This window comes from Bactrocera dorsalis, unplaced genomic scaffold (genome assembly GCF_023373825.1).
Source record: "Bactrocera dorsalis isolate Fly_Bdor unplaced genomic scaffold, ASM2337382v1 BdCtg280, whole genome shotgun sequence".
Classification (NCBI taxonomy): Eukaryota; Metazoa; Arthropoda; class Insecta; order Diptera; family Tephritidae; genus Bactrocera; species Bactrocera dorsalis.
This window is the reverse complement of record NW_026038331.1, coordinates 1-15437: the sequence shown is the minus strand read 5'-3', so window position 1 is coordinate 15437 and position 15437 is coordinate 1. Positions and strand designations below refer to the sequence as shown.

At 35.1% G+C, this 15437-nt stretch overlaps 1 protein-coding gene across 1 annotated transcript; it reads right to left on the bottom strand.

The window, feature by feature from the left end:
- Nucleotides 1-5889: 5889 nt before the first annotated feature.
- Nucleotides 5890-10782, bottom strand: LOC105231544 (elongator complex protein 1). Its single transcript, XM_019992213.3, has 6 exons — nt 10081-10782; nt 8394-10019; nt 7472-8298; nt 6881-7291; nt 6339-6694; nt 5890-6269 (listed from the first exon to the last, which is right to left on the bottom strand). Exons 1-6 carry the CDS (start codon nt 10645-10647, stop codon nt 6205-6207), a joined length of 3852 nt encoding a protein of 1283 aa, XP_019847772.2. The 5' UTR covers nt 10648-10782; the 3' UTR covers nt 5890-6204.
- Between the last annotated feature and the right edge of the window lie 4655 nt (nt 10783-15437).

Here is a 15437-nt window from a genome sequence, read left to right as displayed (position 1 = left end):
ATTTTTACAGTAAAGCTTTTGTGCAATAAAATTTCTTTCATAACTTGCGGTTTTCCGTTATTTTATTCTTTTTATTTTATTTTACTTTATTTATTTACTTTCAATGCTATTTTCGCAGTATAATGTTGCCGTGCATGCGTGTGTAAGCATACACAAGCACCGCTTTAAACGGTTACAATATTAGCTAAAAACGTTAATAATTGACACTTTCCATTTTCGGTTTATTTGTACGCATTTCAGCTCATTTCATTGTGTTATGTGTGACTTTGTATTTATTTTTTTTTTTTATTTTTTTTTATTCTTACTTTTTTGTTGTTTTAATTTTTTGCTTATTCAATACGTTTTTTTACAACAGTAAAAATTTTACCTTTTCGACAAAATATATAAAAAAGTAAAATTTGTGTTCTAAAACGCGTTCAACACAAAGAAACCGTTTCAATGCAAAGTGAAAATAAAAATTACAATGAAATCGAGCACAAAACTATATGAAATTATTAAATTGAAAAGCTCACATTAGCTTTCTATAGACAAACCATAAACAAAAAGAAGGAAGCTTGGAAAAATCGACGAATCCAGCGAAATGTGAAATGACAATATTTGCTTAATTAACACGTTCGCTGTAGAAAACAAAACTCACAATATTATAATAATAATATTAAGCAACAATAGCGAGCGCAAATACAAAAATTATTCACACAAAAAGAAATAATGATAATAAAAAAAATAAATAAAAAAAAAAATAAGTGAGAATTACAAACTTCTTACACACACTTCACAACGCTATTGCAATTTATACTTAATTGCATTTCTATGAGCATTGTAATTAGTATTTTGTGATTGCTCAAATGATTTTTAACACAAACTCGCGAAACTGGCCAGTGATTCTCACATGTAAACATGTAGCTTTTGGAATTTCTCAACACTTTTCGCACTTCAACGTCGATATTTTGCTAGATCGTAAGATTTCCCGCATTTTCACACTAGAGTGCGAACGCATGTGATCTTTGATTTTTACCTTTTCCAATGAACAACAAATTCCACACGTTTTTCTTATTTTGTAAGCGCACTACACTTCGCTTTCGATTTCGTTTCGAAAATAAACACCGCAACTCGCAAATCGGCAGTTTTTCTGTTTTAACCTCTTTTAGAAAAACACATACACTGCACCTATGCGTATTTGTTGGTGTCTGTTGCTTGATTTGGTTTTATTTCGAAAATAGTAGTGTATTGAAAATTGCACACGCGCGCGCAACCGCAAGTAAACACAACCGCTCAACTCCGTTGTTCACACTCAAATGATTTGCTGAGGCCACAACGTCGCTGATATCCAAAGTAGACGCAGTCAAAGCGGTCGGCGCGTACACCACTTGACGCTCATTTCGCTCACACGTCAACTCAGCGCCAATTCCTGAGCGGTTTGTTTATTAGCTCCAAAGTTTGATTTCTGTGTGTGTTGTTGTTGTTGTTTGTTTGCCGTGTTTGATATTGATGGGCGAGAGCGTGTCGAACAACTTTGCAACGGGCTGCAGTGCACCAGCTTGGAGCAATTTGTTTGTTTACGTGCTTTTTTGTTTGATCGCCCAGCAAAGACGCTGAAAAGTGTTTGCTGGCTGTAATGTCCAAAACAGTGGAGCAATTTGCATTTGCAAGTAAACAAAAGATAGTACTGCAGGAAAAAGAAAAGTGCTTCCGGTGTTTATAGAATTTATCAAAAAGTAATATTATGATCGCGATCTGAGGTTAAAACTTTCAACATTTTCCAAAGGCCCGTGCGATGATAGTTTCTGATCATTTTGAAGTTTTCTTGGGCAGGACCACAGGTTTTTTCTTTCAGTGTCGATTCATAATCAGTATAACGCTAAAGGCCATATTTTAGTGATCTTAGTCTCGTTGACCATTTGTAAACTAGCAGAAACTTTGGCAATACTCGGACCGGTGTACTAATTTGATTGAAGCGTCAAAAGACCATGCGTTGAGCTGTCGGATTGTGCCTATACGAGTATAAAGCAACGGCAGCAAAACAGATAAATTAAGAGAAAGATGGCCGGTCGACAGACCTAAAACCAAGTCGACATGTTGTTATAGACATTTAGCAATTTTGACTGTTCCAGACAAGTATTCATTGTTGATTTGGACTTGTTCGAGGCAAGTCGAAACCAAGCTTCCTGTGGAAGAAAAAATTAAAGGGATAGCCCAAAATTCAACACTGCTATTTGCTGAGTGGGACCACATTTAGCGGTCCTTCGAAAAAAACTTAAATAACTGTTATATATATACATTGGACATATGTATGTCTTTCAAAATCTTACTCCTCACTGAAATTTTTCTTCAACAGGTGACAAATGACACTACTACTATGGCAGATCAAAAAAGGGCTCTTGAGGGTCACACTGTAAAACACCAAATTCGGTGAAAAAAGGAAATTCCATGTGAGCGGACGTTGTGAGCAAACAAACGCTCAGATAAAAGGAAGAATGAGATGTACATTTGCGAGAAGTACTGCAACCAGTTTAAATGCAAATATGTGTAAATAAATTCAATATACATACATACATATGTACCTACATGTCTGCGTAAAACGCGGTTATTAGCTATCCAAGAAGAATAAGTGAAAATTGGTTTTCATACCCTGAAACTTAAGTTTGCCACGAAGTGTTTTACAAACAAAAGCAAACCTTGAAGACCCTATAAAATATATATATAAATTATTACCATGTTGAGCTGACTCGATTTAGACATACTATATACGTCTGTCTGCACACCTGTATATACGCGAACTAGTCTTTCAGTATTTGAGATATTCATCTGAAATTTTGTACACGTCCTTTTCTCCTCAAGAAACTGCTCATTTGTCGGAATCGCCGATATCGGTCCATTATAGCACATAGTTGCCTTACAAACTGAACGATCGGAGTCAAGTACTTGTCTCGAAAGCTTTTTCATTTGACGAGATATCTTTACGAAACACAAGTTATAGGTCTAAAGTGATGGAACAATCTAAGAAGAAATTGTTCAGTTTGGATGCCTAACAAACTGAACGATCGAAATTAAGTGCTTGTATGGAAAGCTTTTTCATTTGACAATATATCTACACGAAAGACAACGGTGCAATCGCTGAAGAAATTTTTCAGATCGAATCACTGTAGCATATAGCTGCCATACAAACTGACCGACCAAAATCTTATAATTTTATACCTTTTTTGACAAGAACCGCGACGTTTATAAATACTATTTTTATGATCCCCACTGTACGTACAATTTCATGCATAGTTGGGCAGTGTTTTTATAGAGAGCCCAGACAAATGAATGAACAGGTTGTTGTTTCAAGAGAATATTGATTATGAGTAAGTCACATTTTCGAAACCATATTGTATGAAAATTTTACTTCTGTTGTTTTACTTGTATATGTCCTGTCTACTTAAAAATAGTTTGGTTAGAGGTCAGTTAAGTATTAACTCAGTAAGGATGAATCTAATTTGAAAGACTTCATATGAGGTAAGAAAATTATGAAACCTTACTTTGATGGACACAAAATAGCCTATATAAATTAAGAGGATTTCTTCTTCTGCATTGAGCATCGCTTATATTTGCTAATGCATTTAAATAAAGAAGTACATTTAGTAATTGACGGACCGATAAATAGGATCAGGTAGTCCGTCTCAACTAGACAAAACTGCAGTTTAAATATTATAATGTTAAATCTTTCAAACAGGCCCAGGAAACCTGCTGTTTCGACGGGGTTGGACCAAATGGAGAACGGTGTCAGATGAGTAGGGTTAGCACGGCATGCAAAGAGATGGTCAGTGTCATGCGGGGACTCATTGCAAGCTGGACATATATTTGATATGTCAGGATATTTTCTGGGAGACATCAAGAGGCATCCTGTCGTAGTCCAGAGTGCAGTGTTCTTATAAGTTTGGAGCTTCCTCGTCTGCGTTTCACTGCATCCAAGCTACGATATTGGTTCGTTCCAACGACAGCGGAACGGACCAGGATTTTTATCCGGCCAAGGACTACAAAATAACAACAACCATATTGGTGCGATGTAGTTAAGGACCGGCCGGCCGATAACCTTGTATGTTACCAAAAACTTTTCTTTGTCTTTTCCCCATGTGCTGCCAGCTAGCGACTTGGGGATTTTGTTGCGGCTTTATACTGTCGAAAATCACACTTAAAATTTTAGGCTTATTGACAGTCGGAATCTTAACGGCATCGACTGCAATATTAAGGCCAAGTCTTAACTCCTTCGTCAGTTTGTGAATATGGTCACTGTGGATTTAGCGGTGGAGAGTGCTAGGTTCCGCGCAGCAAGAAAGCGTCAAAGGCCGGAGAGATAGCCGTTTACTTTTGAGCACATGTACAAAACTATAGTTGTAGCCTGTGAACCCGAATAACCAAGTAATATTTTGAGGAACGTTGATATAAATATTCAACATGAAAACCATCTTTACACATATTGGGGATAATAAGACTTAGAGATTCCCACTAACGTCATATCAATGGTGAGGCAAACATAACACTACGGTATACCATGTAAGCCTCTCCTTAGATAACTTCTCCTTACAATTTTTTCGAAAAATTGAATAACATCACATGCAAGTTAAAATGTCTAAATTTAAATAGTAAAATAAAATACTAAATTTCTCTTTTGAAATACGCAAAAGTCAACAGTAACTAAACCACGAAACAATGTAAACGAATTTAGAGGGCGTTTTTTCTTTCATTGCTTAATCACGCTTTGACGCCCCTTCATTCGAATCAAACCATTTAATTGTTCCATGATTAAAAGTTATTATTATTTATATAGCGATGCACAGATATTTGTATGTACATATGAAAATATCGCGTTGTGTATGTATGAAAGTGCAAATTGATAATGATGGCATATACATATGTATGTACGAGTATGTAAGTGAATTTCTATAGAAAAATCTGTGTGTTTACGTGAAAGAGATTTTGTGTTTTCGATGCTTCACAATTAAAAGAAATATAATTGCATTTATAGTGATTTCACCCGCCTCCCTTTTTTCCAGCAGCCACGGGCGGGGTGCTTAGCAGTGTGTATTAAACGCGAATTAGCGAGTAGAAATTAATATTTATATATTTTAAAACTTAGTCGGTAAGCGATTAGTGTGGAGTTTGTAAATCTAAAAATTACTTCTCGAGACGAAATGGTGAGTAGCAAAGGTTCTGAAGATTTATAAATTGTATATAAAATTGGTTGAGGTTTCAGACAAGGTGACTCCCTATCGTGCAACTTCTTTAATCTACTGCTGGAAAAAATAATTCGTGCTGCAGAGCTGAATCGAGAAGGCATAATCTCTTACAAGAGTGTACAACTACTGGCGTACGCCGATGATATTGATATCATTGGCTTCAACAATGCTCCAGCTCCGAAAGTATTCGACGCAGTACACGAAAAAAACGGCTGGAGTATCCCTTTTGAAATGGAATTAATTTTAATAAATTTTCAACCAATTACTTCGCATATTTGTTGTTTAAAGGGACGTCTTTATAACAACCTGTTGGAGCCAAATAAGTTGTTTACTTTCACGAATTCACGCAAGAAATTTACTTTTCTAGAGCTCTCCTCAGATGACAACATATAAATCTTACCACTACACAGCCACACTGGGTGCTCTTTTTTATGCAAAAACATTATAATTGTCCATTGAATGGGTGAAAGTGTTTTTGAGGTGAGTTTTATAAAGTGTTACCAATTTTAAAAGTAATGTGTTATCTACCACTTACTGAAAACACTTTTCACGGTTGAATAATTAAACTCGCATGGCGCACTCTATCAGTGTGAGTTAAGTTTACACAAAAGTGTAAAAGTGTTTCGATGAAAAATAAATTTGTTTTGCACAAATTTTTGCATTTAGCGAAAGAAAATTTCACTTTCGGTTTTTATTAGCAATATACATATGTATGTACAAAATATAAAGCAAATACTACAAACATATGCATAAGTATACATACCTTTTCAAAAATTCAATGCTTTTGATTGATGTTGTTACATACAAATTTTGCTTGTAAATACAGATTTGATTAATTGCTAAAGATTTTACGCTTTTTCATACTAGCCAGGCGATAACACGCTGCCCGGCCAGATATAGTGTGCATGCAGCTTAAATGTGTTTTATATTAAAATTATTATTATTACTGAGATTATAATTTATGCAGTAGTAAGGTATATGTATATGTCTAAGCAAGTATTTTACACATCCAATCGATAATGTCTATTTGCGGCTTAAAACGTTTTTGCGGAGCTGTGGGTAGAAAGAAATTTGTTACTTATTTTGAAATAAAATACAATTTTGCATCTCTGGCGCACTTACCCAACAATGCATAGCGTTGTTCGTTTTGCAACTGTGTATAATCAGTTGTTGGTGATGGCTTGTACTGCATAGTATGTACACTGGCCATTTCTTCAGTCCATATCGTATCGAAGGAGTCTTGCAGCAGCGTGAGCATTTGTGCATATTGTTTTTGTAACGATGATGCCGGCTCGTCCATTTGTAATTCCATTAAGGCTTTACATGTGTCACGCACCTGTTCCTGTTGATTGACCAACTTCATGACTTCATTGTGCAGCGCATCAATGAGTGCGATATCTTCGAATGGATTGCCGGGCTTCAAGCTAAGCAATTTACGTTCGTGCTTACGGCGATTTTTGGCCGAACGGAATGTTTTGCTGAAGTGAAAAAAATAACAAAAAATAATATAAATTAAAATATAATGTGCATGTACTGATTATACAAATTTGATCTATGAAACGAAAACTCAATCATGTTGCGCATTGCAGCTTTAAACATTAATTAATTACATGAAAATGAAATTAAAAACGAGAAAAGTGTTTGTAATTCAGTCGAAAACTCACCCGGTGCCTTGAGAGCTTCCAGTGTAGCGCGATGAGCGCATACTAGTAGTGTCGGAGAGTAAGTCGGCTTCGTCGATATCACCCACTTCATCGCCATTAAAGAGACCATCGCGCTTTTGTTGCGCAAGCACGCGAACCTCGCACAAACGTTCCTTGTGTGCAATGAACACGGTTTCATCATCCGACAACTGCTGTTGTAGTTGCTTGACGTATGCGAGCAACTCTGGCTTGACATATTCTTCTAATAATGCAACTTCTCCGCTATTTAAATTCACTTCCACAATCGCTTGGAAGTAGAGATGACCCTTCAGGAGGTATTTGATTGCTTCCTTAAAGTTTGTGCCATAAGTCTTTTGTAGCTCATGCGCAACCTGATATTGCCCGTGTTCAAGTAAGGCTGGCAACATAGAACTAGGGGAAAGAATATTTTATATATTATAAAAAATATAAAATACTTTTAAAAAATATATATAAAATATTTATAAAAAAAAATTATAATATTAATAAAAAATAAATATATAATATATATAATTATCAATAATAAATAATACTTTTATAATAGAAAATATTTTTTTATAATTAAATACTTACAGCGCCACTGTGCCCAAGTCCTTTGCATCCTTTTGCGCCAACATCAGCACACGTCGCCAATCCAATATGTGCTTGGAGCAGAGCAGCGCCTGTGCAAGATTGCCGCCGCGCTCGTACATAATGCTCGCACTAGCGAGATCGTTCTCAGAGCGCAAGTGATCCGCATAGGCCAAGCAGATGCGTATATGACAGTTACGTAGATTTTCCTTCTCTGGCTCAGTCAAATCATCTCCATTTTCCAAGTTATAGTACTTAAAAGCTTCTTTGTAGAGACGATGGCGGTCCAAAAATTCCAAGGCTTCGTCGAATTTCTCAAATCCGCATTTAGCGATATTCTCCAATGCCTTTTCGTAACGCTTCAGATGCAGATCAATTTTGTAATGACGATAATTCATTTCCAACTGCTTCAGTTCGTTAAGGAAAGGTAGAAATTCTTTGGGGTCTTTTTGCGATTTTTGCGCCACATAAAGCACCAAACCGAAATCGTATGTGCCCAACGCAACATTGTATAATTCGTTTACATCAACTAAGTAGAGCAAATGCTTGAGCGCCTCTTCGGCTGAGCCCAGCATGGAATTATCGACATATTTAGCGTGTAAATTTTGTTGCTTCTTAGCTTCCCAAACCAGCAGCAGTGCTTCCTCAATCTTACCTATTTTCACAAAGCCCGTAATAATGGGCAAGCGAAAACGTTCCTGGTCGTTTTCTGACATATATTTGTACAATAGCGTACAGATATAATTCACCTTGGATGTGATTTTGAAGCCTTCTGGGTATGTTTGTTGTGCGGCGGTATAGTTGCTGGCGTACATTGTTTTGGAGAAGTCCTTTGGGGTTTAAAACGAAAATTAACATATATTTAATACATGAGTTTACAAACTGGATTAGTTTACAAATACAAAGGAATAACAAATAAACATACCTCATTCTGCAGATCGGTGAGGAAAAGATTTAGCCATTGCGGATTTGTTATCTGCTTTAGGAAAACGTCTACATTTTTCACAAAGTTAATCATATTGTGATCACAAATAATATTCAAATTTATGCGTTGCTTGCGCAGCATGTTGAACGCTTCACGATAGCGCTGTTTATCGAGCATTTGACCGATGATCTCCAAGGCAAGCACACGTGGGCAAATGACTTCTAAATTGCCGCGTGGCATTTGTAGCACGACGCGTGCATCATTCGCTATAGTAGTCACCAGTCTGCCACCCCGCTCCATATTACGTTTATAGGCATGTTGACGTGTAGCGAGCAACATGAAATTCAACTCGCTTAACTTTGTATAGGCCAAGTAATTGCCGGCCAAGCAGAAGGAAGTCACATCGCCGGCTATCAATTCGTTGTCAATATATATACGCTGATTATGCAACAATGAAATGAGACAATCTGCTTGCGCCGACTGTGTTTGATACCATTCCATGGCCAATGCGCCATGGTCCAATTGTTGGTAAACCTTGTCAAGCTTAAGTGTAGACTCATTGTGTATCGATATTTGGTGCACTTTACCATTTAGTGTTTGCACAAAGAATTGTTCCAAAGTATCGAAGCCCATGCAACTACAAACAGCTCCGCTGTTCAGCTTTAAGGTGCTAATCGTCTGGTAGGATTTCGTCTCAATCGATAACTGAAGCAGAAACACTTTGCTCTTTTCAGCAATATTTGCCGTAGCTACGAGATGTTTTTCGTCTAGCACAAAGAAATTGCCGAGCTCTATCGGTGGTGACCAGTATCTCTCAAGTTTGGGCTCTGCCCTTTGCAAAATGCAGATCCTTTCCAAGGAAATTGAATAAGTGCCGTTGATCACGTGAAATACTTGTATTTGCTCTTTGGCGTCGTAAACGTACAATTGCAATTCTTCATCGTGGGTTTCCGTTATGGCAACAGCATTGATATAAGCGTCTACGTAAAATTCTTTGCTACACATCGGCGGTGGTGGAATCGCTTTCGAGAAGTCGGTAAACAGTAGTTTTGGACCGTCTATTACAATTACAAGACCACTTCGTTCAAAGCGATCGAAATCGGAATGCCAACGATAAATAAGATAACGACCATTTTCTAGCCAAATGTGCAATGTCTTTTCTTCGCCTATACGCTGGTCCCAACAGTGGTGTGAAATGCGGTCGGTTTGCTCAAAAGTAAGTACCTGCTTCAGATACCAATGATAATTACCAATAGTATAGAGATAAATATAATTTTTTCCGGTGGACGCATCTAACGTTTCAACAGACAAAATATCTGAATCGTTACTCCAGCGTAAAGAATGTATGGGTTCTTCATTAATTTCGAATGGCAGTGTAATTTCACGATGCCGCAAACCATTTTTCTCGAAAAGCGAGATAGTACTTTTATTGGGCAGTATCTGTGGCATTGCGATCCAATTACCTGATGGCCGCCAAGCAACCGGATATTGCAAACCTTGTAAACGTTCCGAAATGTATGATAATTCTCCCTCCTTTTTGAAAATTTTAAACATACGTCCAACTTCATTATTGACAAATGATACTACAAAATAACTACTATCAGCGCGCCAAGTAATTTCAATATTCTGCATATAGAAAAACATCAAATAAATAATTGACTATCTGAAGTTTCTAAAGATGACAAACCTGCGGTAGCTTCTCTACATTCTCCGGTGGTTTAAAATCGCTTTTTTGCTTAGCTGCAGCTTTACCTTCGCTTCCATGAAACTGCGTTTCCTTTTTACCCCAACCAACGTTAACAAACTGACTTTCAGGATCACAATTTTCTTTAAACTTATGTTCATTTATGACGTCATAAGTGCACGTCATAAGAACAAGTGTGTTTGCCTTTGTTATAAAAACGCCAACTTCTTGATCTGGACTCCACGACATCTTCTCCAAGCCAACATCACAAAATGTGCATTCGTTAATGGCGCCAGAGCTGGGCGATACAGCCAGCACTTCACCCGCTTCTGTGGCCAGACATATCTCATCATTTAGCGCCAAGTACTCCGCCCCTACAATTCCAGGAACTGCGGCGATCTCCTTTATATCGCCTGTGACTGTTTTTATCTCAAAAAGCTTATCGTCGGAAACTACATGAACGATTTCATCAGTTTCCTTGCGGCTTATATTTGGATTCAACAAAATATGTTTAACATTGTGCACTTTGGCACTCAATTGTTTGCACGATTTCAACTTCAGATTACGCATTTTTAACACAAATTATTAAATTAATTACAAATTATTTGGAAAAACAATAACTTAATATATTGGCATAAATGTAGTAAGACGAATAATGGCCGCCAAAAACATTGCACAGATATTTACCATGACCGAAACGTGCACAGCTGTCAACATCAGGTGTTTGACAGATTTGCACACTGCAGCATCTGCTGGGAAGTAGTTGTTTACATAATTGCCAATATTAATATTTTATTCATATATTGATTCAAGTTATTTAATTTATTTATGTTTATATATGTAAGTTGTATTAAAAATTAAAATTTATAATTTCTCAGTTGAATTTTTAATTAAATTTTCTTTACAATTCAAATTTTCGAATATTTTTATTAGTATGGTTTGTGGAAGCTATATTCAGTTCATACATAAACCTTCTCCACCATCCACTTTACATTACCAAATTGGATACAATGATCCAATGGATAGGTGGTGGGTTATATTGTATGGTTGGTAATACTGGAGGCGTGTAAGTATTTTCCCCAAAAAACGGCACTAAAATATTTGTTTCTGTGAATTTATGGACGCAATAACGCCACGAAAATAAAATAAAACTGTGTAAAAGAATTTACTGTGTTGTGTTGCCTAAACTATAAATTGTAAATATCAACAATTTCAGAACAAAGTGTGAAATCTCTCAATATATTTGTTAAATTCCAAGTAGAAGGTGGCACCAAGAATTTCTGTGGGCCGTCTTTTGCCTAGTATTTGTCAATTTCTTTTACCTTATTTTTCCACTTGTAATTATCCGTGGTTGTAAGGTGTGCAGCAATGAAGACGTGAAGAGTAGAGCGAATAAACGAGAAAAACGAGACGGTAACGCGAATGCAAAAGTGAAAAAAGTAAAAAATAAATTATGTGAAAAATTCCACAACGACAGCAAAAAATTTAATGATAAGTGCAAAAGATACGCAAAAGTTTTACAGCGAAAGCAATTCAGTGCAAGTGTAAAAAGTTTGTTGGAAAAGTGTTTTCTAATTGTTAAAATATATAAGCAGTAGTGCGAAGAAAATATACATTGCCAATAAGAATATTTTAAACGTCTACTGTCAACCAAGAAAAAATATACAGGGAAATTATTAATTGTTGCCAAAATCTTAACACCAAATAAGCAATAAGGTAAGTTCAGTAGTATTGGGATATTAACAAAAAAGAGAAAATGCGACATATCAGTATGATGGTATATTATTATACCGATCACTGATAGGCATATAGATTACCTACTAGGAAAAGTATCAACTTAAATGTTACCAAATATTCCTGAAGGATTCTCTAATTTAGCGCGTTGAAAAGTTCGAGAAAACCCCTACATATGCTCAAAGTACTGTGTAACTAACATCTGTCTACGGCTCGCGCTGAGTAAAAATAACTTCTAGTGCCAAAATTTGACATTTATGAAAATCTCCATATGGTTAAAGATGTAACTAGTTTTCTTGGAAGCAGGATATTAAAGTCAAATTAATTATAGTAACAGAATATCCTATAATTTAAATGTTCACAAATTGGCCCAACAGTTATGTGCAAGGTGCATAGTAATCGATGAACTTCGTCGGGACTCATTCATCAGAGTCAGTAAAATACGATTAGTAAAGCCAATTCAGAAAAAGTTACATACATACTTATGTACATATAAAATTGCATAGTTTTGTAATGTGTCTTTACCACAAAACAACAACAATCATAACAACTCAATACAGGATGCTCTAACGACAAAAACTTCACAGTGGATTGTAAGAATAATCAGTAGATTCTCTGCTTTTACCATTACATCTTCGTCTACTTACGCACTGACGACGGAAATATCGTTCATGTGCAGGCAGGCAGTGTATCCAGGATGTAGTATATAGTGAGTATGTACGAAATATGGTACTGAAGGGAAAGTGCGTATTCTCTGTGCGCAATTGCTTTTCCTTTTTTTCATAACATTTGTACATATGTTTGTATGTTTTCCTGGGTGCGCCGCGCCTATGGCATTTTTGTTTCTTACATTGTCCATGATAATTTGTTATACTTTTCCTGTTTCAGTAACTTACTATTTATTATAATTTTTTTGTTTTTGTTTCAAAAAGTGCTCCAAATTGTTTTATTTTTTTTTTGTGCCTTTTAATGCTATAAATAACATATACCCAATATCTGCAAAAATTTCACCGAACACTATAGAAAGTTTTATTAACTAATAACGCAGATATACATTGACATTTAATAATATAGAGATTTATTGCATTTATATACATAAATGTTAAGCATTCGTTTCTGGATGAAATAAACTTCTTTATTATTTATGTGTTTATATGGGCTTATTATATATGCAAATTTGTATTTATTTTTATTATGATTCAATGGTTTAGTTCAGAAAAACTGAATGGCATTTTCTAAGGTCAACTAGATTTCATTTTATTGCCGATGAAAACAAATAATAATTGGCTTAAAGTAAAAGACGAATATACAATCAAATGAACCCGAAAATAAATATGGTTGTGCTGTTATTTGCCAATATGGTCAAGTGACTTTTTATAAGACAAAAAATAAGCAAAAAGTTTGGAAAAATAGTTTTACAAATAGTACAAAAGGTGTATAACCAGTTTGCATAACAGCTTCTTCGTGTTAATGAGTTCAAATGCTACTGATCACTTAAGATGGTGTGATTATTGTTCGCCGAGTGCTGGTGTTGTCAAAATCTTTTAGTGTCCCATTCACTAACTTATACTAAATACCCACTATGTTTTTCTACTTTAAAACAACAATAATATATTTAAGCATATAGAGTGGTCTTAAACGAAATAGTATTCATGCTGAACAAAAATAAAAACTTTATAATAAAAAGCAAAAGTGAATGCAAAGAAGTTGTACCGTACACAAATGTATATAGTATATAAGTAATTTTAATATAAATATATAGTATAATATAATTTCAAAGCATTGAACACACATATATTCATTCATTTATTTGTACGTCGATTATGACTGAATAGTCAATACCAGATTTTGGTTGGCTGTAATGATTATGATGGTGATTGATTGTTCTTTGACTACCCTAATTTGATGCTATGAATCTTTAAATTCTTGTTAGTAAATCGACTATATAAATTCACAGCCATTGAACAGCACTAAACCGCTCATCAACACACACATTGGAGTTTTATATACTAGTATTTACGTATGTATTTCCATAGTAAATAGTATTTTCGGCTTTGTTCTTACTATTCACAACAGAAAATATACAAATCTAGCAGACCGGCAACTATCAACTGCAACAACAATCACATACACTGTAGTAGTAACACTCGTATTTGACCACATGAACCCAGTAGTAATTGTGCGTAATATGTATGTATGGTCAATAAAATAAATATAGATCAACTATATGGACTAATTTATGAATATTCTTACATATTTGTGAAAAGTATATGTGAACTCATTGTTCAGCCGGTATATAAAATAAATTTGTATTACAAATGTTGTTTTGGTTTGTAGTTTTCATTTCAAATACGCGTCGTAAAAATATTTTCGTTTTAAAATTTCCTTTATTTTACATTTAGTACCGACAACCAAATGTTGGAAATTTGTTTCTGGTATTCGCTACGTTTCACAATCGTAATGAAATATGTGTGCAATTTTTATACAATAACCGCAGTGATGGTGGTATACAAAAATAATAATAACAAGTTTGTGTGTGTATATTTTGTATGTATGGAAAAGTGTAAACACCGCAACAAAACAAGCTCGGCTTATACACCTGCCCATGAATGGTGTTAAACACAAAAACACATAGCTCAAAACCATACAAACAAAGAGGCATGAAAAAGCAAATAAAACATGCACAATTTTAAATCACTGCATCTTTATGTTTCATTCAGTATTTGTAAGCAGTGGATTATAAAAATAATTGTTAAAACACCTTTCAAAATACGGTCCTTTTGACTCAATGCGTGAATACTAATTTTCAGGTGTGTGTTGCTGGTATAGGCTAGGAATAATATTTAGTTTCAATCTATTTTTATGGTCGAAAGGAGACAAAAAATTTTCGTGGCACCAGATATTGCGAATGAAATCGTCTCACCTTAAGATCAACTAAAACTTTTTTAGATGGGTTACATTTTTTCAATCTAACAACCCTAATAAAATTTTTTTTTTTGCTTTCATTCAGATTTTTAACACTTTCGGAATATTTTAATAATTCTTTACTGAAATAGCCGCTTACTTTTGCCAAACAGCTATATATACAAATTAATTTTTCGTTCCCACGACAGTCGGATCTACGTGTCCGGAACGGACCAGCCTTTTTATCCGGCCAGAGACTATCAACTCGACAGCATTTTGCTGCTAAAACAATAACAGAAATCTAATTATTTATCGAGATTTTCAGAAGGAGGTTGACGATCCTATGTAAAAAACTTTCAAAAATTGTCTTAACAAGTCGCACTGAATTTTGTCTACCACTCTATATTTATACCCTTCATAGGGTATATTAATATTAGCATAAAGTGTGTCGATTTAGCCATGTCCGTTTGGCAATCCGCATTTGTATATCTGACTTGTTTATTGAACCAATTAACTTCCCAAAATTTGTATCAGAATATTGAAAATTTATAACATATTGTTATTGTCTGAAAAGGGGTTTTGAGGGGTTTTATAGCTTCGATGAAACAAAAGTTAACATTTTTTCGTTTTAATTTTATACTCATGATCTGGAAATTTCTGTTCAAATATAATACTGCAACTTTCATGTCAACTCATAGCACCGCATCGTTTGTTTCTTTGCA

Coding starts and splice junctions, on each gene's coding strand:
- LOC105231544 (XM_019992213.3), bottom strand. CDS start 10,647: ATGCGTAATCTGAAGTTGAAATCGTGCAAACAATTGAGTGCCAAAGTG. Junction 8,299..8,393: donor TCACCGATCTGCAGAATGAG/GTATGTTTATTT, acceptor TAAACCCCAAAG/GACTTCTCCAAAACAATGTA. Junction 6,695..6,880: donor GGAAGCTCTCAAGGCACCGG/GTGAGTTTTCGA, acceptor TTTTCACTTCAG/CAAAACATTCCGTTCGGCCA.